This window comes from Pezoporus flaviventris, unplaced genomic scaffold (assembly GCF_033815535.1).
Source record: "Pezoporus flaviventris isolate CSIRO_AGI_PZ_B2104156 unplaced genomic scaffold, CSIRO_AGI_Pfla_v1 ptg000001l, whole genome shotgun sequence".
Classification (NCBI taxonomy): domain Eukaryota; kingdom Metazoa; phylum Chordata; class Aves; order Psittaciformes; family Psittacidae; genus Pezoporus; species Pezoporus flaviventris.
The window spans coordinates 29,934,791-29,961,052 of NW_026892549.1; the positions used below are offsets into that span (position 1 = coordinate 29,934,791).

At 38.4% G+C, this 26,262-nt stretch overlaps 1 protein-coding gene across 1 annotated transcript; it reads left to right on the forward strand.

Annotated features, from left to right (window-relative positions):
• Positions 1 to 727: 727 nt before the first annotated feature.
• Positions 728 to 19,444, forward strand: LOC133267647 (rap1 GTPase-GDP dissociation stimulator 1-like). The gene is made up of 11 exons (XM_061450082.1): positions 728 to 869; positions 1,028 to 1,153; positions 2,904 to 3,032; positions 3,489 to 3,614; positions 4,870 to 5,013; positions 8,200 to 8,334; positions 11,408 to 11,533; positions 15,690 to 15,829; positions 16,736 to 16,862; positions 17,906 to 18,034; positions 19,311 to 19,444. Exons 2-11 carry the CDS (start codon positions 1,033 to 1,035, stop codon positions 19,442 to 19,444), a joined length of 1,311 nt encoding a protein of 436 aa, XP_061306066.1. The 5' UTR covers positions 728 to 869; positions 1,028 to 1,032.
• The last annotated feature ends 6,818 nt before the right edge of the window (positions 19,445 to 26,262 follow it).

Sequence of the window (26,262 nt, forward strand, 5' to 3'; positions counted from 1 at the left end):
CTACAATTACAGCTGTCCTGAGCCTATTTTGTTGTTTTCCTTTCTCTTTGTATACTTGCAAATCTACCTGTGACCACAAAAAAGCTACTGGCCACTAAAACACCTGAAGCTGCAGACAAATTCTAAATTTAATATATTCTATTTACTACGAACTCCTAGAATTAAACTGGGGTGACCCTATCAAATCAGGAATTTCAAAAGTAGCTCCCAGACTCCTTATACAGAAGTCCTTAAGGTCTCTGCCCATTCTCCTGAAATAACACAGGCCTGCAATTACCTGAAACTCCTGGCAGACGGTGATTTACTACCCTAAGAACAATAAGCCATACCTTTGATGAAAAAAAACTAAATGAATTGACTGTTCTAATTACTAGTCTAATTAAAGATGTTGTGCTTACCTACAAAATTTATTTCTAAGCTATACCTCAGGAATAGAATCTTAATCCCCGACTTCCCATGCATTATGCAAGCATCCTTTTATAGTCAAAGATGATGAAACTGCTTTCCTCTTTGCTTTGCCACCTGTGCTGCAATTCTGCGTGAAGCAGAATCATCAGCTGGAACTACACTTGCTGCAATTCAAGCACATGACTGATCTCATACATTTAGACTGAAACAGCCTTTAAGTACCTTGCTAAATCAGAACCCTGGATCCCACAGATACAGTCTATGAAGGTATAGGAAGCGAACATGCAAATAAACTAGTTACAAACCTGCTGCAGGTATTAACACTCTTATCATTACAGAGCAAAGATCCTTCAGCCTACTCGGAGAGAGTGGGATCTTTTTAACTTTGGCAAAAATCCTGAAGGGCAATCCACGATGCGCAGTGAAAGCAGCCCAGGTGCTTTCAGAGATAGCCAAGAATGGTATGTTGTAGTAAAGCCTTACTACAAGGTGTATTACAGCACATTAGCTGTACATTTCCACTCTTGAGTTTTGTTACATAGCTATTGGTCTTGCAATTGCAACTATTTTTATTTCAACATGGCAAAAAACCACAAGTCCCTCTCCCTTACCTATACAGAGGAAATGAAGAAACCATGTATTGAAGCAGATTTGGTTCCAACTTTGATACCTTTGCTGGAAAGTACAGACCAAGAAATGTTGCTTCATGCTGGGAGGGCTATTGGCCGCATCTGTTATGATAATCGTAAGTACTGACTTGAGAGAATCCCATTTTCCCTAGCTGTAAGGCATTAATTTATAAGGTACTGTAACCTGCAGTTCATAATAATTTGGAGACCTGAGCACAGAATGTACTTCAGCCTCCAGTTAGATATACAATTCACACAGCTTACAGACACCAGTCTGAATACATCTCAAACACCTCCAAAACTCTGGGTTTCCCCTATACTTTTGACTTCAAGGTGACATATTCTTTGTCAGAACTCCTCTGCAACAACAAAAGTAGCAGAGATTCATATATATCTTAATTTTGCAGAACGGCTTTGGGCCCAGATCCTGAATGGCTTTGCCTTCTTCCAAAGTAGTAACAACAGCTATAAAGCAAAGCACTTGTTTAAAAAATGTGTCAGAAAAAACATACTCTAAATACAGATATTTATTGATGGTATTCTCCAAGATCTTTGTGCTCCAGATTTTCCATGAAGCCAGTACACTAGTGTGCTCGTCTCATGAATTAAACCGTTTTCACCTACTAGCCCAAACAGTTTTAAGAGTTTTTCTTCTACCTTTAATTCCCAGAATGACCAAAAGTATTTACTGTATACTGGAGGTAATATGGAAATTTTCACCCCCAGTACCTTCTATCCATTTCCCTCTGCCTTTAACATACCTTCTCTTATCTTTCTAGTGTGGACCTGCATAGTTTTATCTAGAAAGCTATAGGTTTGTTTTCCTGGTCTGTTTCTATGAAATCCAAGCATGATAGGTATCTGGCATAGATTCTACTAACCCTCTGCAAATTAACATGTATTTGCCAAGGAATGACAGTAAAAAAACCTCCCCATATGATTACATGTAAGGCTCTTGCAACTAGTATACACCAGCATTACTACAGCATATGGCCATACGATTAACATACTTCACTTCTGTCAGAACACAGGCCCAGCAGATTTGACAAGATGACTACAAAAAGAAAGAAAACAGTTATCAGTGTTTTCCTCAGCAACACAAATTAACACCTGCTTAGAAACTTACTCAGCCTACAAAAAATCCAAAGAGAATTTGAACTCAAGCACTCCCAAGATTCCTTGCATGCTGGGAAACCAGCATTTAAATCACTAGAAGAGGATGATTCCCTAAGATTAAAGTAGTCTGCCTTTCAGTAGTATAATAGCTCAAATATTGGTAAAGTGTCCTGTTTTATAAAAACATTTTTTAAAGAAAAATAAACAAAACCCATTATTCTAACATAAAAATATAGACATTTGCTATAGGAGTCAGAACACTGTTGATTCCTGAAAAGAGTTGTCAGCAGGCTATGCTTTATCTTGGGTTTCCAGTCCTTTCTTTCTCCCTGACCTTTAGAACAAAAGAAGCTATAAAATAATAATGCTGAGATTCCCATTCCCTGGGAGAAATAAGCCAACTGTGCCTCACTTAATTTTCAGACACACACCAAGAGATATAGTCCATCAAAACTCGCTTTAGAAGCTGCACTAGTAGTAGAGATGCTCATGTAATTGTCTTTATATACCTTTTACAGTGGCTTAATTCCTCTAGTCAAAGTAGAACCAGGAGGTCTAGCAACACTCTGTCCTGAACCTTCATTTCTCATACACATGCATTAGCATGAACACCCAGCACAAAAGCTGCACAAATTCTGGCAGTGTGAGAATGTACCAGAATATCCTGCTGCAAAGCATCTCAGTTGGTCCCTTTTTACCAATTTAATTGGTCCCTATTTAATCACCTGTAACTTCTATTCTTATTACCAGGGGAACTTCAGGAAGAGCTGGTGAAGGCTGGAGTAATCACACCACTAGTCCGAGTATTAACCGATTATGCAGAGAGTGAACCACTTGTCCATGTTGATCTACTGGCCTTATGCAATCTTGCAGACCTTGGTAAGTAAAGTTTTTTTTCTATCTTGGAGCAAAATATAATCTTCATACTGTCACTGCCTTTCCTTGTAAATGCAGAATGCCCACAGGTTTGGGAGCTGTTTTGGGGGATTTTGTGGGGTATTTTTATTTGGTTTGGTTTTGGTTTTTGGGGGTATTTGGGATGGGAGTGGTGGTTTGTGGTTTTTGTTCGGGGTTTTGGTTTTTAAATACTACTGATACCTAATCAGGGACTGGCCACAGTTACCTGTATTGGAGAATTAACTACTCTTTCCTGGAGAACTAGCAATTGCTGATATACATTAAAAACAATTCAGAACTAATGGGCAGCTTTTGACCCACAAATAAGTACAGAGGGCATAATTTCATGTGGCAAATTGACAGATTATAGGGAGATATACTCTTAACATTTAATCAGATAAAGAAGCATTCAAAGTCCTGACTTTATCATATACACAGATACAGCCAAGGAAGCTCTAAGCAAGACAAAGGTTGCTGAACAGCTGGTAAAACAACTGAGAAGAGCAGAGAACCATGAGAGGTTAGAAATTATCTTTGAGGTCCTGCAAGCACTTGCAGAAAATGGTAAGTCTCTTTTCATCTTAGGAGAATGAGGAGAGAAGGATACTAGTACTTAACTTAAACTCTGGGTTCTCAGTTTGCCATGAGATCCTACTAATGGAACCAGCAATTTCTTCAGTGGAAAAAAGCCACAAGAATATAAGAAATCATGGCCTGAGCAAGAATTTGAAGCTTAATAGGTGAGGCAACAAAGGATTGGAGTAGCATTTCACTCTACTTTGGTGGATCTACAGGATAGCAGATGCCAACTCATATACTCCATGGTGTGTAACAGGAAAGCAGACTTGACATTGTTTTCTTTTAAAAAATGACAACCAAATAGCATAGACGATGCCTACTCTAAGCAGTGGTGTAATAAGCACCAACAAGAACCCATTAAAAATATCTAGACACCTGATACATATTTTAAAGAAATGAAAACTCATGGCTGGCAAGACAAGAAATGTTAAAGATCAGTGCAGAAGCATTGCTCATTCTGCCTTGGTGTCATCCTAGCATCAGAATGTCTGTTACATGCAAAACCAAAACAGAGACCACACCTAAAGAGTCTGGCTAAAGTTCAAGGATTTAGCTTCTTAGATCAAAACACTTCAATAAAGCCTTAAGAAGCTTTTAGTGTGTGCCCTGGTTTCAGCTGGGACAGTGTTAATTTTCTTCCTAGTAGCAGGTGCAGTGCTGTATTTCAGCTTTAGTCCAGGAACAATGCTGATAACACACCAATGTTTCAGTTGTTGCTAAGTAATGCTTATCCTGATATAGGACTTTCAGTCCCTCATGCTTTGCCAGCGAGGAGGGGCACAAGAAGCTGGGTGGAAGCAGAGACAGGACATCTGACCCAAACTAGCCGAATTGGTATTCCAGACCACAGTATGTCATGCCCAGTATATAAACTGGGCTAGCCAGAAGGGACTGATCACTGCTTGGGTTGGCCTGGCTATTGGTCAGCTGGTGGTGAGCAATTTTATTGTGCATCACTTGTGTTGCACATTTGTCTCATGTGTCTCATTTTCACTGCTGTTCCCTATTATCAGTATTGTTAATGTTGGCATTATTTCTATTATTTCTATTATCATTATATTTTATTTAATTGCATTTGTTAAGCTGTTCTTATCTCAACCCCTGGGTTTCACATTTTTCTGATTCTCCTTCCCATCCCACCTGGGGAGAGGGCAGGAGGGAAGTGAGTGAGCAGCTGCCTGGTACTTGGTTGCCTGCTGGGTTTAACCAAAACAACGTGCTTTTATTGTTATCTCTACAGATGCTCTAAAAGTGCAGTTGGTGGAGGCAGGTGTGCAAGAGGTGCTGTCCGAGATCCTGATGAGGCTCCAGGGTAGTTCACAAGCTGAAAATACATGTATTGTGAAGGCTGCATCAGATCTCATTGTCTCTCTGCTTCTTGGAGGTAAAAAAAAAAACCAGAAGGTATACTAACATTCCAGGTACAAAAAAAAAAAAAAAGAAAGGAAAAAAGTTCCCCTGGATTTGCCATCTTCTCTGCTGCTTTCACAGTTAACAGGCACATCTGCAACCTGTTTCATAATTCTTAGGAGAATTCTTCTCAGGCACTACATTATTATTATAGGCGCCTAGCACTCCCATTGCCATGCCTCCCTTCAAGCATATACGTATGTTGCCTGAAGTCATCCAATACCATAGTGGCTGCTCCCGTGCAGAACACGAAAGCACAAGAACTTCAGACCATTGTAGCTGTTACCTGTGGCTGTCAGTTCACACCCTGCTTTTATAAACTTACTTTCACAGCTGCCCCAAGAGCCAGTTTTAAATCTAAACCTAATCATCAAATTAAGTTCATGTGATATTGAACTACTCATGTTTCCCGAGGTACTATTCTGAGTACATACTTCAAACATTTGGAATAACAAATGAAAGAACTTTCTTGTAACATAAATTCTGCATCTATTAGGAACAGACTACTACACTGCTGACCTAGATTTTTCACTAAGTCTGTAAGCGGATTTCAGGAATACTAAAAGGATGAAGACCTAACAGCAACTTAGTTTAGAGCGGCCCTGCTATGTCGCATTTTGAACGATACAGATTAAAGAATAAAACATCAAGAACTGGACACTTGTACTGCATCCCACCACCTCCAATCCCAAAGCAACCAACAATTTTCATTAATATGTGCTTATCATATAAGATTCCCTCACATCTGCCTGAATGTTAAAAATAAAAGTTTGTCTAGCTAAAGCAAGCCATCATACACACATATTTCCACCTCCACCATCTTTTCTAGCCTCCTTTTCTTACTTCTCTTACACCTTGCTCTGAATCAGCTATTGTGCATTACAGTTCTACAAAGGCCACAGAAATACCCTCAGTGCCTTTAAACTAGCTATCTTCAATTTATTCAGCTGAATGGCTTGCTTCATCACTCATTCTTCTCCATCTATCTCCCGCACAACCCCATTACATGTTTCATGTGGAAAAAGTGAACAATCCCTCTCAGGCCTCAATATGTGCCACTGATGTATGCACAGCCTTTAATCTAAGAGAAAAAACCCACTGTGGAAATCTGATCTCAGCATCAAATAACTTCCAAGGCAGTGAAAAGATGACAGACAGCTTTTGCAACTATGAAGTGGCTGTTCCATCATATTTCAACTATGAGCCATTAAATTGAAGGTTCTGCTGCTATCCAAGCAAAAATCCACAGAAGAAAGAACCAATTTGGAGCTCTGTGACATTCAAAGCAAGGCAGACACTAATGGGTCCTGCCTATTCACACTTTAGTACAAGAGAAAATAATGCCCTGCCATTCTTTGGTTTGAAAGGTGAGGGGAGGAGAGATGGGGGGAGGAGAGAAATGAAGTTCAGTTAAGGTTAGTCTACATGAAGATCGAAATATTTTGACTTCAGATTTTTGTCAGACCAAAAGAGATGGTCTGTTTCTAGAGAACCTGTCCTTAAAGAGAACTAGGTAATTTTCCTCATACACTCTGATCTCCAAAGATTAGAACCAAGCAAGGGAAGATTTGAGGAATCATAAGCAAAAACATCAGCTTTAGAGAATGTATACATAAGTGATACCAAAAGATTTTTTGCATGAGTAGAAACTGAACTATTTTCCAGACTGATAGTTTTCTCATGAGTATATCCACTTATGTTTTATAAGCAGTTGACATTCTTATTTAACATATGTAGTAATACAGGGGAAAAAAATATGCTACTAACTGAAATGCTAAGAGATTAAAGGAATAATAGGCATTGGTTCAAAAGACAACATGGAGTTTCTACTACATGGAAATACTGGGATATGCTTGGAAATAACATTCAAATCAATGAAGCTGTTAAAATTGCTACAGCCAATTTTAAGTGCTATACACACAAAAATTGAAAGTGTACATTTTAGGCATGCAGTTAGTACCACAAGAGGCACCTAAAGCTAATTCTGGCTAGATTCTCTACTTACATGAAGTCCGTATAATTCCATGGATAATTGTTTACTGCAGGTGAAGATGTGGTCTTCCTATAAGACCCTGTATTTCTTCCTTCCTGTAGAATACTGTATTCCTATATGGTGTTTTGCCACTTTTTAACAGCATTCACAAGGTAACAGCACAGCAATAAAGAAACTTCTACTGGTGTCAGGAATACGGTTCTCTTGAGGTGTAATAAATTGTATTGAATAAAACACAGAAAAATATTTGTAACAGGCATCTTCAAAATACTTCCTTCAGGAAGGATGCATATGATAATATGCAGTTTCCTTTTGCTCTTTAGGAGAACACCTCACTTCCTATTAAGGTGGACTAAGTAGCTGCTGATAACAAAAGGGCTGTCACCTCTGCAGAGCAAGTTCTCAAAGAGAGAGGGAGACATATATAACAAATAAATACTCACAGAAAACATTGCAAAGCATATACCAAGCAAAATGGTAGTTCTGCAGAATGTATAAATCTGCTTTCACCACATCAGAACTCTCTAGGTCAGCTCATATTTTCTTAGCTTCATATGAGAGCAAGTCCTCATTTCAGAGAGTGGGTTTCTCAAAACAGGTAATAAAAGCTAGGCCCAATTCTTTCCATGATTAATGACAAATTATTTGACTGAATACAAGGAGTAACAGCAGTACAAAACTAGTAATCAGACTCACCACTGCTGGATAAGATCCCTGCTCTCACAACGGTCTCTTAAACCAGCAGAATAGCAAAACTGAAATATTAAATTTCTCCTATGGAGAAACTGAAAATGCTACCAGTATTCTACCACATATATAGTGGAAAATAAAGCAGTTTGGGGGGGTGGGGTGGTGGTGGTGTCAGAGAATAAAAAAAAAAGCAACAAACCTTATTGAAGGACATATAGTTTTAATTTGACAGTGGCTGTCTAGAAAGCTCTCTAAGCTAACCTTTACTCAAGGGTGTCTCAACATCATTCACAGGTGGCTAATGCCCACTTACCTCTAGAGTTGAAGGATGTAAAAGACTATGCAAAAGCTATAGTCTCAAATTTATCAAGACATTAAAACACTCAAGGTAAAGACTCCCTGAATTCTCAATTTGCATGATTAATGTCTACCATTGTGTTTTTTACCTCTCAACTGCTTGGTTTTGCCTTTCTTCAGATGGCAACTGTGTACGAATGGTACAGCTGGGAGTCATACATCAGCTTCTGGATCTTTTGGAGAAACATGTAGAGAGTGAGGACATCTCTGTTCAACATGCTGCACTCAGTGCACTTCGAAACCTTGCTATACCAGGTACAGACTTTGAAGAAAACTGATTTACTGTGATTCTTTGTAAAGATGGATCATTTAATGGAGATCTGTGTGGCTCTGTCCAAGTCACCAATTTCAGCCCCTTGTATTTTGAGGGGCAACTGACCTTTTTCTCTCCCTGCAGAGACATATGTATTTCAGTAACTCATCAATACTTTTTACCTACATAGAGGGTCTACACATACTAGTGATCTCATTGCCGGCTGCTAAAGTAGTTTCATGTTAACAACATAGAGCAGTTCAAGACAAAACTGTAGAACACAGTTTATAGCTTAAAATAAAGAGTATGGGGTGAAGCTATTGCATCACAGCTGGCAGCGATTTCATAAATCTGCTTCTCTTCTATACAGCCAATATTCATTCTGAATTCAGCCTTCGTAACAAACACACTTTAAAACTACAAACTTAAGGGGAAGCACAAGAAAAATGGGAACAGACTTTTTTAGTAGGGCCTGTTGTGATAGGACAAGGGACAGTGTTTTTTAACTACAAGAGATTAGATTTAGCTTAGATATAATGAATACATTTTTTACAATGGGGGCTGTGAAACACTGGAACAAGTTGCCCAGGGAGGTGGGCGCCCCACCTCTGGAAACATCCAAAGTCAGGTTGGATGGGGCTCTGAGTAACCTGATCTAATCTCCCCACTCACTGAGGTGGGGTGGAGGGAGGGGGTTGAACTAGATGAGCTTTGAAGGTCCCTTCCAACTCAGTTCTATGATTCTACACTTGTGACCTTTTGTTAACACACATCAGGGAATCGTGCTGCTTCTTATTTCAAATTTACTGTTTCCATGTGAAATTGCAATTCAGGACAGAAATGTTTTCCTAGAGACTTAACAGTGCAGCAGCACCCTGCAACAGTCCTTACACTGCTATGCAGTACTCCAGAGAAGAGCATGGCATCAATAATATCTTGTAAAAATAACAGATTTTGAATCTGTCTGCCAATTTTATTATGTAAACCAGCCAGCATGCTTGGTCTGACAGTTTTAGACATAATCACTGCTTTGAACAAGTGAGAGCCACAGAATAAAGTACTTGCTACTTTGCTTCCCCTACTTCCTTTTAAAGCTGATACACTTCCTTCTTGCAGACAGCTGTCTTCAGAACCTCACCTATTTCTTTCAACTTATTTTTTACAAGCTCTCAAGTAATTTATTTAGTTTGGCTTATAATATCACCACACTCTCTGGATCATAACAACCAGACATTATCTGTCTATCCAGTATTTTAACAAACATATTTCACACCATAAGCCCCTCACTGCTTTTATGTGTACTTTATTTCTCTGAAGAGATGTTCCACCACCACTCACATCAGCAGACAAATTGCTTTTTGGTGCTAATAGAGTATGCAGCACTTTGAGGATGCATGCCAGCTACCTCACATCAGTTACAACCTAACACAGAGCTATTAGAAGATAATCACAGAACCACAAAAAATCACGGAGAGCCATCCAGCTGAAATTAGGAGAGTGATTTAGTAGGCAAAATGTAACTATCATTATTAGAATAAAATGGTGGACTTTTTCCATAACCGTAGGGGTGTCCCATGCTTAGTCCCCATTGACTTCACTCCTGCAATATGTACAATAGGAATTAAGGATTACAAGCAGCAAAGATCCCAATTAATCTCATTTGAAAGATAGCAGTGTTGATGTAGTTTCCCTTGACAAGCAGCAGATAATTATGTTCTAACTCAGAACATGTTCCTCAACAAATACCAAGGTCCATTTTTTGTAATGCCAAGCCCAGGCAATCCTTGGGAGTTCCTTAGCAACGCAACAAACACAACTGATCTTGCAAAGATTACAGGATCTAAATCTCCAGAAATCATGGTTGCAATCTACAACTTCATTCCCTATGTCACTGCCAGCAGGTACTGGTACTATACATAGTACCAGTACATCTCAATGTTCTTTATATGCCATAACTTTCCCTCACAATAATAAATCACTTCCAGAAATACACAAACTCTTACCACTTCCAATAATATAGTCTGCTTCATGGAGGCAAAACAAACAAACAAAACCAACCCCAAAACAAAGCCTACAACAACAACAAAACCCCACCAGCCAACAAAAAGACTGAGAGCAAATCCAAAGAAATCATAAACCAAAAATGAATATGGATCAACACTTGCAAATGAAAACAGGGAAAGTCTTCAATTCAAGTAATGATCTTTGAGACCAAGGAGATTATAAAAAAAAAATTGGAAAAAAGTAATTATGCTGTAGTGAATGTGCCACCGAAAAACATGGACATTAAGGACAGTTACTTAACAGTGTCAGCTTCTCAATTTGTCCAATAAGATGAGGAAGGGATAGAACAGCTGTCTCCCTAAATTCACTGTGTGTCATGTGTGCTCTCTTCCCCCCTCACCCCCCCCAAAAAAGGCATGGTGAAGATGGTAAAAGAATTGCTCTGAAGGAAACAGCTTTTGGTAACACAGTTAAGCAGTATTAGGACTCTTTCCAGACAAGCTTCTAATTATTACCAGGGATTACTGCAATAACTGGAGCAAAGACACAAGAATTAGGAGAAGAAAGCACAGAAACAAACACAAGAATTAAGGAAGAGAAAGCACAGAAACAAAAGGCATGAACAACAGTGGATCAGGGAGCTCAAATAATAAAAGAAAATTAATTTTCAATAAATATGGCTATGTAAATCACTTCTGCCACCCAGTTGAGATGAGCAAGCATAGGAAAGGCTTGCTCGTGAGAGTGATCAAATGAATGGATTGTCTAGTACAACTAGAAAGAGAAACAACAATGCTGTGTTTATCCTATTTATGCACTTCACTCCAGGCAGGGCTCAGATCAAAACTAACCAAAATATTATAACAGCAATTCCTAAGAAGCTTTTAGTTCAAGAGAAACCTGAACAATTGGGTAGTCCTGACCTCGTTTCTGAGCACTCTAACAAGCTGGACTTTTTGGTAAGAGCATAATGCAGCCTAAAATTCAGAACAGTTATATTGTATCTAAATTTTCAGATGCTTGTGTGGTTATTGAGCTTCACAGCACTGTCTTTATTTTTCCATTTTCTAGTTGTTAGCAAAGTTCAAATGCTGGAAGAAGGTGTGGCAGAACGGATTCACACACTTCTAAGGTCAGAGATGCCTCCTGTGCAGTTTAAACTCCTTGAAACACTACGAATGTTAGCAGATGGTCAAGGTAAGGAATTGCTAATGTTTACTTATGTCAAATATCCACCCCACTTCTCCCATCTCCCTGCAAGACAATGAATGTGGCAAGGAAAACACAGGCTAAGAGTCCTGCTGACCTAATTCCACTCAGTCTGGAGAGGTTCCAACACAGATGATTGCCAAAGGCTGCAAGCCTTCCATATTGTCCCAGTCAGTCTCAGAAGTACATAAGAAAGAAACCAAATGGAAAAATCTGCATAGTCAGTGAGAAATGTCAAAGGCCTCAAAGAAAGATGTTGTCCACCAGAGATATACTAGCAAGGCATGAGTACAATGGAAAAGATTAAAGCTAAGGCTTTACAGTGCCAAATCACAGGAAAGCAAATCAATAATAAAACTAATAAATGATAATAATAAAATGAAATAAATAAAAATAATAAAACAATAATAAAAGGATGAAAGGGAGCTGGGGTGGAGTGAGGCAGGAGAAATGAGTTTCTACCACCCAGTCTCTCTACACATATGGTGCCAGGTTTCTCTGCCTGATACGGCTCAAATGTTGAATTTAATCTGCACATTGAAATATGGGATTTTTTACTTGCACTTCATTCACTTCTACACAGAGGTGGGTATGCAAAGGCAACAATACTCACTCTGTGCTTATACCTGCATTTTTAGAAACACGCACAATTTCAGAACTATGTTAAGATCTATTATAGTATCTAAATTTATCCTTAGATTTATATAGCTTCTTACCAGAGTATAACACAAAAACAAGCATTGTGGGGTTTAGTTTTCTTAATAAGTGTTCCAATTCTTTCATATCACCAAAGCAGCTGCCCTAGAAGACCTTGAGATGTGCACTAATAACAATAGGTCAAAACAGAACCAGAGAAGTTGTGACTGTTTTGCAATAGAAACTGACAGTACAGAACAATTAAAAATTCATTAATTATATGGAAGGAGAAAAAAATCTCAGTCTTCTACATTCCATGCTGCATACTTGTTTACACCACTGAAGACATCACTTCGATATAGCAAGCTACTTGCATCCTTTTTCAAACTAATATGCATGATAGACATGTAGATCTAGCCCACATATTAATAAACAGATTCCAGTCCAGTAAAAAGCTTTCACTTACATTTCACCGAGGTATACTACAAGATATACAGAAACTTACCCTCTTCCTTCCAGGCCTTGAAAAAAAGTAATTAAAAGATCATTTCTCCAAAGTTGTATCTGAATGGTGATGGAGACTGTTTAGCTTTTAAAACGGTGGCATCTTAACTACACAGATCTAAATTATGAAACACTAAATTTTATACATTTTTTTAAACTCAATGCTATCTACCTGCCCTTGTATAAAGTCAGAACTTGGTACAAAATGCTACAATATCTGAATCTGAAACAATACAGATATTCAAGTGTAGAGTAGAAAAACCAAAAAGGCTGATTATTTAATGTTTGTCTGTTCCTGTCTATGAGCACATAATTCTCCCACCTTTAATTACTTTCTATTCTGTTTACCCATGAGTTACTATTGTCCTTAATTAACTCAGCTTGAACTCTTATGAATACACATCTACTAAGAAATCCACACTAAATTAGTTAATTGCATTACCTAGTATAAGTTCACTACTGTGACAATCACTGGGCATGCTGAAGCCTACAGACTAGAAGAGGTGGATTTCTTTCTAACTATAGAAAACAGGAATCAGATCTGTCAGCTTCATTACACTAAAGAGATGTTAACATTAACTCCTGATTTTCCATTGTTTTGCTTCAGAGGAGCAGAAGAATTTGTGCACTTAACAGCCCAAAGACTTTCAGCTGAACTGAAAGTTCAGTCATACAAATTACTAAAATTTGGTGTTTTGTAAGTTAAAACTGCCTGTTCCTGTTAATAACTAATTGGGTTTTATTTCAAAGAACTCTATTGCTGGTAGACATCAGGAAGTCCTTGTCAAATTGGGTCAAGACACTTCCTTTGATCAAACCTCTTAGACTGGTTCCATTCACCATCCTCTCATCACTTTCTGCTTCCTGTACTAAATTGGATTACCATGATCTCCTCAGACTAATGTGTAACATCTGACCTAGAAACAAAAGCTTGTTACATGTGGTAATACACAGGTGGTTGTGCAATGACAAGCAGCTCATCTCAAAACAAACATGTTCAACTAAGCTAGAATGTCCCAGATTCCTTGTGGGATTTTGATCTGTGGATTGTTTCTTAGCATACTGGATAAAAATAAACAAACAAACATGTCTGTCCTTCCTTGTCTTCCTCCCCAAAATAGAAAGGGTAAAGTTGATTTATTTTGACTTATTTGTTGACAGGTTTCAGCAAAATATCCAGAGTAATCATGTGGTTTATTGATACTGACCTTCTGGTGTGCATGCTCTATTTGACCCTTTCCTGAATATTTCAAAACAAATGCCACACACAGAGAAAGAGAGAGATAAAGAGACAGGAGCAGGGTGATGCCCTTATCAGCCAAACCTATTCCTTGTGGTTCCAGATGTTAATACTGGTTCTAGCTCAAGTCTTTGCTTCCAAAGGAGCAAGGATCTCCCTGGCTACCTTACTTCAGGACTGGAACTATTTTAAAAAAATGGAAAAATTAAAAAGATTGGAAGAAGCTCACAAATCCTATAAATCCTTCTTAGGGAATGTACACGGCCCAGGAAGGCCTTCAACACATCTCTCCTTCAGAGCACACAATGCATGTTTCATGTTCCTCTGCTGTGGTCCTCCAGCAATGAGGGGTGGACACAGGATAAGACTATGAACCACCAAAATGACATCAACAAGAAAAATCCTTAACTATACAAGACTCCTAAATATGAATTAAATTTTATAACTACAGTATTTTTTTTTCTATTTTTTGCAAATAGAACAATTCTACACTGAAAGTGAGCATCTGTCCTATGACTACTCTTGTCTCTCAGCTGCTACATCTGATGCCCAGCTGGAAATACTGCGCCTTTATACCCTCAGTTCATGATCAACTGAAATGCATGGAAACAGCTGTTTGGCAGTTTACAAAACAACTCTTGTGCTCAAAGCCAAATGGTTGAACACTCAATTCCCACAAAAAGAATTAAGTTGTGCACATTACTACTTTCTTATCTTTCTCCTGGTACACTTCAGTCAGAAGGAAATACCAGTTGAACCAAGATGTAGAATTTCAGTCTTTAAGTATTGAACAGGATCAACTAACTGAAATTACTGGAGCAGTATTTACCAGGATGTTCTTAGGGCTGAACCTCTGTTTAACATAACTGGTTGAAAGGAGTATTTCAGCCTTCAGCACCCTTCTACCTGCATTTTAGCTTTTCTCAGGAAATCACTTTCTACCAGTTAGTTACATTTGATTCACAGCACTTTAAAAACATGTTATTAAACTGCAGTAAGACTCCTGTGGAACCATGGGTTTGACTGATAAAGAGCATAATCAGAGTTCCTTTTGCTCCTGAAATTCTAAGAGCTCTGGGAGTAGTCTTCCTTAGTGGCAATGAGCATTAAGCCAGTGTTATCATGAGAGTTCCACTACTTAGCAAAAATTACCTAGTGAGGTTTTTTTCCAAATGTCAACCAACAGATTAATACTTCGAGCAAGTCTTGCAAGAGGGTTCCTGAAACACAAGGTAATGCACATTAAAAGGCTCACCATCCTGATGATGCCTAATACACAGTTAAACACAGTCTTAAGACATGCAATTACAGACATGCTGCAATCCTGCTCTAAGACTTGGCTTCCTACATGCTACCAACAGTAATTAACACCATTACTGAGAACTGAAACAGCAAGAACAGGATCTAAAGAGCCCACGATTTCATTTGTTCAGAGCTCTAACAGCAAGTACAAGAAACTACACAGGAAACAGCCCATGAACATTTCAGGATAGCAGCAGAACATTTGTTTTCAAAGATATGTAGTTGCTCATTTTAAGCCCTGCTTCAACAGCTTCTTAAAAAGGATACGTTTATTGGAACAGCTCATTCTGTTCTTCAACTCCAAAAGTTACTGTAACACAAGTAGCATTCCTCAGGTAATATTTCCAAGATTTCTTAAAACCCAATGCTTTAGTTACAGCTCTTAAAGGATAGCTCAGGCCTGTGACAGAAAGACTGAGAACTTTGATTTTGAATGCCTCCTGATGATGTTTTTCTCTTCAGCTGATGCGGCTGAAATCTTGGGCCAAGACCCTATGCTACTCAACAGACTTGTGCAGTGGTGCAGTACTAATGACCATACTGGTGTTCATGGAGAAGCAAATCGGCTGCTAGCATCGATCTTGCATCACAACAGATCCCAAGTACGAGAGCTACTGGCCTGATACGTATCTATTTTATCCTTCTCAAATATTTTTAAAGCTTGTCGATATAGCTGGGGGTTGTGTTAAACAGCACATACAGCTTTATCATTAGAAACATGAAAAAAAATCACAGTAAAAACCCCTCACAGTAAAAACCCCTCATCTGCCTCAGTATCAGTAATGGGGAGGTAAGCAGAAAAGCCATGCTCTCCATAGCCACAGATACTGCACAGAAATGAATAACATGGTTACTTTACTGTCACTTGTCAACTTTTAACTTGAGTAAGGCTTGACAAATGTTAAGTAGGTAAAGCTTTTCTATTTCTGTATTAGTTTCTAAATAAAATGGCAAAGATCACTCAGACCTGTCCCAAATATCAGTCCTCCAGGAGCAAAGAGCCCACTTACCTACCTAGTGATGGATAAATCTGGCATGACCTGTGCCTGCTGGCATATTAGAACAGGATCTGTTTTTTGTATATCATGTCATCATACACAGGCATCTCAATCATGCTTCATTTGAGGTAGCAACAAAAAAAGTAGATACTATCTGCAAAGGGTTTGATAAAGTAGAACTCATATTTGCTAGTCTGCAGGCTTGAAATGAAAAAATTAAGTTAGGTCAAACTAAACCTCTTAAAACAAAATATAAAAATTACCTTATAGATATACATATACACAATTGCAAGTATTGATATTCCAAGTAAATTGGACCAGCCCGAGGCAGATGTGCATGGTCAGTGCCCAAAGCAATGTTATTTAGTCATCATATACTGGTTTGCACTGCAGCAGGTAAATCATTGCCATCAATTAAGAGGCTGAAGAGTGCAATATAATTTCTTTCTTCATTTTACATTATTCACAAGTCAGATTTCCATTTGTGATATTTTACCTTTGATCTAACAGGAAGTGGTCAAAGCCATCCAGGAGGCACAAGGAGTGAAGCATCTGATTTCCATGACAACAAGTGAACATGCTGGCATGCAGAATGAGGCTCTGAATGCCTTGGCAATAGCATCTGCAATCAATTTAGGTACTTTTCTCCTGAAAACAATTATTTGTGCAAGATCCTCAATTATTAAAAAAACATGATAATGCTCTTAGTTCTATGTACCATGTTAAGAAAAAGTGTGTTTCTTGCCTAGATGTAGCTCTTCAGCATGAAATAAAGGTCAGCCATTCAGAAGATGACAAAAGCAGCAGGCTACAGTAATTGCCTGAAGATTTTTTTTTCTGTTTAGAGTCAAATGATCAGGTTGTGTGGACAGGCACAATCTACGAGTAGAATGGTATATTGCTAGAAACCTACACAACAAAACAGAAAGGTAATGAAGACTAGAGAAAAAAAGATGAGAAAGCCTAAATGAAGACAAAATTAAGGACAAATTATGGACTTGAATGGTCAAGGAAGACTAAATGGAAGAAATAATCTTCAGAAAACAGACATTCTAATGCAGGAAACAAAGCAGAAGCATAGACAAAAGGGCCTTGTAGAAGGTGCAAATGAAACAAGTGAGAAAACTGTACCTACTTTTACTGAGCTAATTTTCAGAAAGACTGAGTATACTTTTTTCAAGACTGAGTATACTTCTTTTTTAGCTTTTTCCTATATGGCTGACCGCATCTGAAAATGGGTCTCAATTTACTACAATAAAGACAGTCACCACAAACCTACATAAATCAAAAGATAAACTGAAAATTTGGAGTTTCCTATAACAAGACAATAAAGAGCCCATTTTACTGCTCAGTCCACCATTAAGGCTCTCAAACTCAACTGGGCAAGTAATGCAAATCCACATTTGTAGCACCAATCATTGCAAATCTTAATCTATTATGAAGTTATTTTATACAATCTACAGCACATAGGTTCTGTCTTCCAGAATGAGAGCAGTGAAGAAACGCTACATGAAAAATAATACAGAAATTCTCCAGTAGGGACAACAGATGCCCAAGACATCCCTGCATAGCCAATTTGAAATGAAGCTTGTCAGGAATTTAATTTTTAAAAAGGAAGCATGTTCACTTCCCAGCTTCTTTTCAGGTAACAGCTCAGGTATTTGCTTGCTTATTTTTCAGAAACCCTTGAAGAATCTTTTAAGGAATTACAGCTAGTTCAAAGCTTACACAAACTTCTACAAGATGATAATACAAGTCCTGAGGTGAAATATAACTCAATGGGTCTTCTGTGCAGTCTTCTTAATTCAGGTAATTTAAGTTTTCTGTCATTAAAAGATAGGTATTTCTGATGTGTTTTCAGTAACAGAAAACCATCATTTTCTGTTACTGAAATGTGCTGCTTGCAATGCTGCAGTCAGTGAGTAGTAAAGGAATTAAACAGGTTAATCCTTTATTCATCACCAAAAATCCCAGTTGAGCAGCTTCTTTCTGTATGGAAAAGTTGATTAAACCATCAGTTGAATTTAAAAAAAAAAGAAAAAGAAAAAGGCTTTATTTCAATGAGTCAGTGGCATAATCAAGTCCTGAAATAGTAAAATTAGAGCCTTGAAATAAAGGCATCTTTGTCCAAATTCACCATGCACAAATGTCTGGCAGTCCCAGGTCCTGTATGTACCACAGCCTTTTTGTGTTCCACAAAATAGTCTGCATCATCTTCCACATGCAGACATATATTTATTCTGCTTATGCTGTCAGCAAAGGAGAAGCAGACAAAACTGCAATTTTAGCAATGCTGCCTTTGCACAGCAACTTTTAGTTAAACATATGAAGGATATGATTTCAGTTTCTCTCACTCTATGGTTAGGAAGGACTTAAAATGCTTTCTGCAAGATCAGACTTACCCTGGATGTGTGGCACTAATTGAAAACAACCACCTTGAAACCAGGAGGCCAAAGATCTCATGCCAGTTTCTCACATCTTAATACATAAATCATGTAAGCTGAAAATGATTGTGCTCAAGGCAAGGATCTGCCACAAGAGGAACTGCCTTTCGAATCCTGGAGTCACTCTGTATTGACAGACAAGATGGATTTTGCAGTATACTTTTTCTTTTTTCTCCTGTAGCCACACAGACTTTGGAACAGGAATAAGTACTTGCATCCTTCAGTGCTACCACAGGGTACTGACACAACAGATGTATCTCTAAGACTTTTCTTTCCAGAGGTGTCTATACTTAGCACTCTATAAATTATAACTAATATTAAAAATTAGGTCTTGCCAATACAAAAGACTAACAAAAAGCATACAGGCAAAAAAATCCTGGAACTTGTCCTGTATTATATTTTCAACAAAGTCCTTTCCTTCTGTTCAATCAGTTCTTGGAAGTCAAACAGGAGGAAAAGAAAAAATAAAATCTTAACCTGTTAAATACTTTCAATGGCTGAAAAGTGTGTCTCTTGAGAGAAGTTTACTTAAATCAGCTCATTTTAAACAGTAAATACTCCAAACTCTTATCTTACAACAATAGTTGGGAGCCACTATGCCATGGCATGTCACTAAAACTCAGCTTTTCATCATTATTCAGGTGATCTGAGGCAAGAAATAGAAGAGGACAAGATTAAAGAAACCCTGGAACAACTCTGCAGTCACAGCAATGCAAATGTAGTCAAAGAAGCTGTCACAACATTACAAGTTTTGAGAGGAGAAACACCCCACTAGCCTCCCTTCTTCCCCAGAGCAACCCTGCACTGCCACTGAGGCAAACGCAGTAAACAGTAGCTTTGACAACCCAACCTTGCATACATCATGCTGCCACATAACCAAGACTACTAAAGCCCAGGTATAGCTCCTGCTTTTAAAGCTGTACATAACAGAAAAAAAGAATACTCATTTGTTCATCTATTTGGCCTACAGATGCTTACATCATTGCTGTTCTTCTCTGAGGTACTAACGCACAGCAGTAGGAATAAGGCAAGTAGTCTTAGAACACATCACATTAGAAGCATCAGACAACTACTACTTCTGCAATATATTTTTCAGGTGCTTGGTTCTATCAAATCAGGGTATCACTTGCAACTTTGTATTGTATCAACGGGACTTCAAAATCATTACAAAAAGATCTCAAGCTTATATCATGCAACCCGAAACACTGGGGTTTTACATAAGAGCTGTAGCTTAAAAAATGCAAAGGGCTAATTGGCACAAATTCAACCTCTGCACATGGTGAATCAACCTGCGAGACCAGCTGTTAACTAATTATCTTATAAACACAGCAAAACTGTACCTTTAAACTAACTTCCCCTTCAATTTCCAATTTCAAAGCTCACCTGAGTTTTTACTTGCTAGTGCAAGTAAAATGCCATATTCATGTCTCAAATAGGGTCAGTCTTGCCCTAATTTCAGAGTTGCAGCTATTGCAACCTGGAATGAGATTTGGTAGAAACAAAGTTATAAGAAACTGCAGTTCAATGTCCATACAGTGGTTAGACAAGATACAAATTAAAGGTAGCTAGAAATTATAGGTGGGCACATGTGAAGATTTAGAAGCAGCTGGAGGTACCTCCAGTAAGGGAACCTGGGTTTAATTCTAGACAGTGAAAAACTGTAGTACAACAAACGTCTCTGAACAGTTCTGCAGCAACCTTTCATATTTAAAAATGGTCACTTGATAAAAAAAAAAGGTAACAGGATCTATTGTCCTTATAGGAACTTTCTTGAAGCTGTTGCAAGTGTGTTGCAGTCACATTGCCAAGACCTAGGAGATCAAATTCAAAACCTTCTAGTGGTAGCTACTGAAGAGCTAGGGTACAATGACTTTTAGTCAGCATTAAAAGTTACTGTGAAAAAAACAGGAACATACTGACCTTTAAAAAAATTGTTATAGAGCAGGGAATATTTAAGAGACATCAAGTTCTCAAACAATCTGAGTATAAATGGTTTAGGTCTGTGCACGAATATTACAACTCTGTAAAAGCAAAAGCTTCCCTACTTGAAAAACTTGTTAATACTATTTAGCCCACTAAATAACATTATCATGAGTACTCTTGAGAAAGGGAATTTCATGAAGCCACATCACACAAGTCACTTGGTGAGTAACACACAAGATTTTGACCACATAGCAGGAGAACAATAAAACAAGAGCTGAACCACATGCAGTTTTCCTCTAGTCTAAAGCACACAGTGATACGGACATCCTAAATATTTCCAATATCAAAATAAGAAATAGCTTCAGACAATCTCAACTTCATGGGATCATGCCTAAACCAGAAGTACTATGAAATATATCAGAATCTATTACAAGTTTTATACATACACACCAAATAGCCATATTCAAGTTAAGTTATTCTTACCAGAAATGATCCAGCGTTAAAATTTCAGAGTATCTAATTCCAGATATTGCATTATTCCAATATAGCCATTATCTACTAGTTAAACATTTCTCTGACCTTATTAAAACTAAGATGAGGTTTTAATGCATTAAAGAAACATTAAAATGGTCAAATAAGCAGTCACAAATCTATCTCGGTAAGTCTCATCTTCAAACCTGGAAGTGACTTCCCTTCTGCACTCTGAAGAACAGTTTCAGGAACATTGCTCAAATATGACAAACCACAGACTGCTCAAATCACAAGAGCGATAACTGTGGATAACAGCAGTCAAAGTGCTAACAGCAGTTTGAACATTATGGATGTCCAGATATTTAATTATTTCTCTACACCTTTTTGCAGCTCTTTACTTGTTCATGGCTTTTGATTAGCAATGAAGAAAAAAGTACCAGTGTTACCTATTATTCAGCTGCCAAGACTTAGTTTCAGCAAAATATACACATAAACACCAGCAGGCCCTTACCGTTCCGGTAGTTATCCGCAAACTGTAGTCTCAGTAGCCAGTATAAACCTTAGAGGGGGAAACACTAGTGATTGGAAGCAACAAATCCTAGAAATCAAACTCCAGGAGTACAAAACATTAAATTTTATTTAATCAAATATAATGCTTGAGAAAAAAAAAAATACTGAAAGTCACTCAGAAAAGCCATCTCAGAAGACAGAACCTCCCCTTTCCACTGGCTGAACAGTGTTCAAGCTGCATGATTAACCACAGGTGGCAGGGAGAAGGGAGAGGAAACGATGGAATGGGGAGACAAAAACCAAAACCAAGTTCTATGTATAAGCCAATCATCACACTGACCTCAGTGGACTGGAGGTACAAGTTTATCCACATGGCACCATACAAGGATCACCAAAACAAAACCCATTGGGAAGAAATACTGAGGTGTTAGGAGACGATCAAAGCTCCTTTGGTCTCTGTACTTGTTTTTAGGGCTTATATTCATACACCTCTTCCCATACAAGGAAGCTGTGCCCAAGTGCAGACATATTAATAAAAACAAAAGGGCAGTTGTACTGTCATACATACTGCCAAATAAATACACTGCTTCACACAAATAGATTGTGCTTATTTCAGAGAAATAAAAGGGATCACACTGAAATGTTTCTTTTTCAGTCTAGTTATTCAAGTCTGATCTCATATTTGACATCATTAAAACTCATTTCCATTGTACTGTTTGTGGAGTCGTTCTGAATGTAACCACTGAAATCTCAACACCAACAATTTACCAAACCTCTCTTCGTGAGATCATTGAATTGCTTCTCCTTCAAGGCTTTAGAGGCAGGTTCACACTCAACAGCTTTTAGCTGATAAGACTTTTCTTAAACCATAACTTAAATTTTTACCCATGAAGTCACTTCAGGTCCACAGAGAAGGTGCTAGGCAGAAAGTTTTAAGACAGTATTTCCATTCCAAGTCCAAAATTACATTTACCATGTGTACAACCAATAGGGGTGCACTTCAAAATGCCTTGGGGTATACCAGCCTAGAGCTCTAGGGTTTTAAAAGTAACACTGAGCAAGGACAGAGAAGTTTATCCTCAGTGAAAACAAATCACTCCATGAATTTATAGATCCTTAAACAGGTTGAACTTGCTCTAATGAATTCAGTTCCCAGTAACTGCAGTACTGATGATACAAAGCTGGTGTTAATATAGAAACACAGAATCATAGAATAGTTAGGGTTGGAAAGGACCTTAAGATCATCTAGTTCCAATCCCCCTGCCATGGGTAGGGAGACCTCGCACTAATCCATGTCACCCAAGGCTTCATCCAACCTGGTCTTGAACACACCAGGGATGAAGCATTCACAACTTCCCTGGGCAACCCATTCCAGTGCCTCACCACCCTTACAGTAAAGAACTTTCTCCTTATACCCAATGTAAACTTCCCCTGTTTAAGTTTTAACCCATTAGACCTTGTCCTATCACTACAGTCCCTAATGAAGAGTCCTTCCACAGCAGCCCCCTCCAGACACTGGAAGGCTGCTATGAGGTCTCCACGCAGCCTTCTCTTCTCCAGGCTTGAACAGCCCCAACTTTCTCAGCCTATCTTCATACCAGAGGTGCTTCAGTCCCCTGATCATCCTTGTGGCCCTCCTCTGCACTTGTTCCAACAGTTCCATGTCCTTTTTATGTTGAGGACACCAGAACTGCACACAGTACTCCAGGTGAGGTCTCATGAGAGCAGAGTAGAGGAGCACAATCACCTTCTTTGACCTGCTGGTCACTCTCCTTCTGATGAGGCCCAGGATACGGTTGGCTTTCTGGGCTGTGAGAGCACACTGCCGGCTCATGTTTAGTTTTCATTGACCAACACCCCCAAGTCCTTCTGTGCAGGGCTGCTCTAAATCTCTTCTCTGCCCAAGCTGTAGCTGTGCCTGGGATTGCTCTGACCCAGGTGCAGGACCTTGCACTTGGTATGGTTACACTTCATAAGGCTGGCATCAGCCCACCTCACAAGTGTGTCAAGGTCCCTCTGGACGGCATTCCTTCCCTCCAACGTATCAACCGAACCACACAGCTTGGTGTCATCAGCAAACTTGCTGAGGGCGCACTCAATCCCACTGTCCATGTCAGCGACAAAGATGTTGAACAAGACCGGTCGCAACACTGATCCCTGAGGGACACCACTCGTTGCTGGTCTCCAGCTGGACATTGAGCCATTGATCACAACTCTTTGCGTGCGGCCACCCAGCCATCTCTTTGTCCACCAAGTGGTCCATCTATCAAATTAATATGGCCAAAGCTGGTAAGAACACACTGGAAAGACAACACTTCCATTAAATCTGTTTTGCATACAAACAGTACTTCAAAATGAAACCAAGTATTCATTTGTCTACAGGCAATCTGGCAAGATTTGCAGACACTAGAATTCTGATCTGTGATGCTGGTTCTTGTCAGTAGCTAATTTCAGTGCATGAATTCCACAGGTATCTTTGACACCATGTTGATTTTTACCAACTGCTGAAATTACTTCACAGCATTAGGAGCTTTCTGTGCCAAAAATTGGCAAAGGGAAACATGCTCCCTATATGCAATTTTAAAGGCAATGTTTTATGAATAAAAAGTTACAAATAGAAAACATCCTTCTCAATTTTTATACACATCAGATTATTACTCATAGCCTTAACAGAATAAATTGGTTGATGAGGTGTTGTAAAGTTTCAAGCACCAGTTTAAAGCAAAGGTTGCTGGACATGGCTTTGTTGCTTGCAAAGCAGCAATAACAGCAGCAATTTTTTGCCTGCTCCTAATAGACTAGATTTAACAAAATAAGTAACACAGACCTCAAATTCAAGGCTCTACAGAAGAACTGCTTCTTGCTTTCCCCTCAGTGATCTACTGCTACTGTTTTCTTGTTGTATATCAAAGCTAAATAAAAATAAATGACAGTGCACTTCTAGCACTTTCTTTAATGTTTTCAGATGACTAATAGCAGTGCTCTCTGCTACTGTAGGGAAATCAGCCATCCTTAGACAAGCTTCCTTTTCCTGTTGTGTCTCAATCACTAGCCAGAAAAAGATCTGTGAAAGCTGAACTGATTTACATGAGAAGCATAGCACTGTCTGTGAAGTGCTTCAGAAATTAAAAGCTGGAAGGGTATCTTGACAATCAGTACAGATACTAAGATCCTTACTGTTGATCAGCTTTTGCCAGTGAAATGTTTGTTGATACATGCATAATAGAGAAAAAGGACATTGGAGAGAGATTTAAAAGTTTGGCTTCCTAAAAAAGCTATATACTTTGGAAATACAAGTATTAAATCCTTCAGGCAGGCTACGTGTAGTAAAATACTATAAAAATATATACTTTTTTTAAAATTTACACAGTGTTAGGCACTGTAAATAAATCTGCTCTTCCTGAAAAAATTGGGTGTCACTGGAAGAGTAAACAATGTTAGTTATATGGCCCACAGCAAACCTGACAGCTACTTCCAAGAACTTTTCAGTCACATAATTCTATCTTAAAGTTAAAAATACTATGCCAAAATCTTTTACAGAAGACTGGAACTCCTACTGAACTACAGATCCATCTATTGAAACCCCAAGAAGGGATGATGGGAAAGAGATAGTAGTTTTCTTCTCATAAAAATAAGGTGAAAAAAAAATAAAATTACTTCAGCAGTAGTTAAGTTTGATGTAGAAGATTACTGTGAAGAAATCATTCTGGATCACTACTGTGACTAGCATTTGAACTGTGTATCAGAATACAAGCCGAACTGACAATTCAATAGCTTTACAGAAGATTAAAAAAATTCAACAACTCTAATCTTTTAGTAAATACATATTTTCTCATAAAAAAAACAGATTTCAGTAAGGATCAATGCTGAATTGAAATGTTTTCCATCAGTCCTGACATTAACAGTTAGGACTTCTGAAGATCAATATAGCAGTCGTAAGAAAAAATGGAGGAAAGGGCAAAAACCCATGAACATGGGGTTCATAGCATATCATGGTTGCTACCTACTGAAGCAAGTTGCATTTTGAAATTTCTGCAGACAGAACTTTTAAATGATATTACCAATCAATAAAAAGCTAAGCATTTTTAAGGAGTTTTTTTCTCTATAAAGAATATTTAAAATCTTTTAGACAGGAAACAGCATCAAGGATTCACACCCCCTGCCTGAAATGGGGATTTCTAACATCTAATGCTACAGATAGTAAGATTTTTCCCCTCTGGAAGAAGGGCTTGCATTTTCAAAACAGCATGGGTTACTCAAACTCTGATGCTGAGCACAAGGTTCCTGCTCCTGAGACATCTATGCAATTCCCAGTCAAACAGAAATACCCTTGCTTCTGTACAACTGAAAATCATTTAAAGATCTAGACAATTTGGGACTTTCTTCTTTTTTCAACTTCCAATACCATTACAATTATGGTTGCTGGGTACCTTGCCAAAAATGACGGCATGAGTCTACTGTAGACATTAAAATGATTTCAACATTCTGAAGAAATCGGCACACTTTTCTAAAAGATTACATTTTGAGATTGATGACAGCTGGGAGAGAAAACAGAAGAGTCTTCACAGTAATCTTTCAAGGAAAGAGTTTACAGCAGTTTCACGACTTTTTGCTACAATCCTCAAAATCTGTTCCACCAATATCTTGAGAAATTCCATTTCTTCCTCAGAGATCAATGCTGGCACCGAG

Coding starts and splice junctions, on each gene's coding strand:
- LOC133267647 (XM_061450082.1), top strand. CDS start 1,033: ATGAAGAAACCATGTATTGAAGCAGATTTGGTTCCAACTTTGATACCT. Junction 3,033..3,488: donor ATGCAATCTTGCAGACCTTG/GTAAGTAAAGTT, acceptor TCATATACACAG/ATACAGCCAAGGAAGCTCTA. Junction 16,863..17,905: donor AGCATCTGCAATCAATTTAG/GTACTTTTCTCC, acceptor CTTATTTTTCAG/AAACCCTTGAAGAATCTTTT.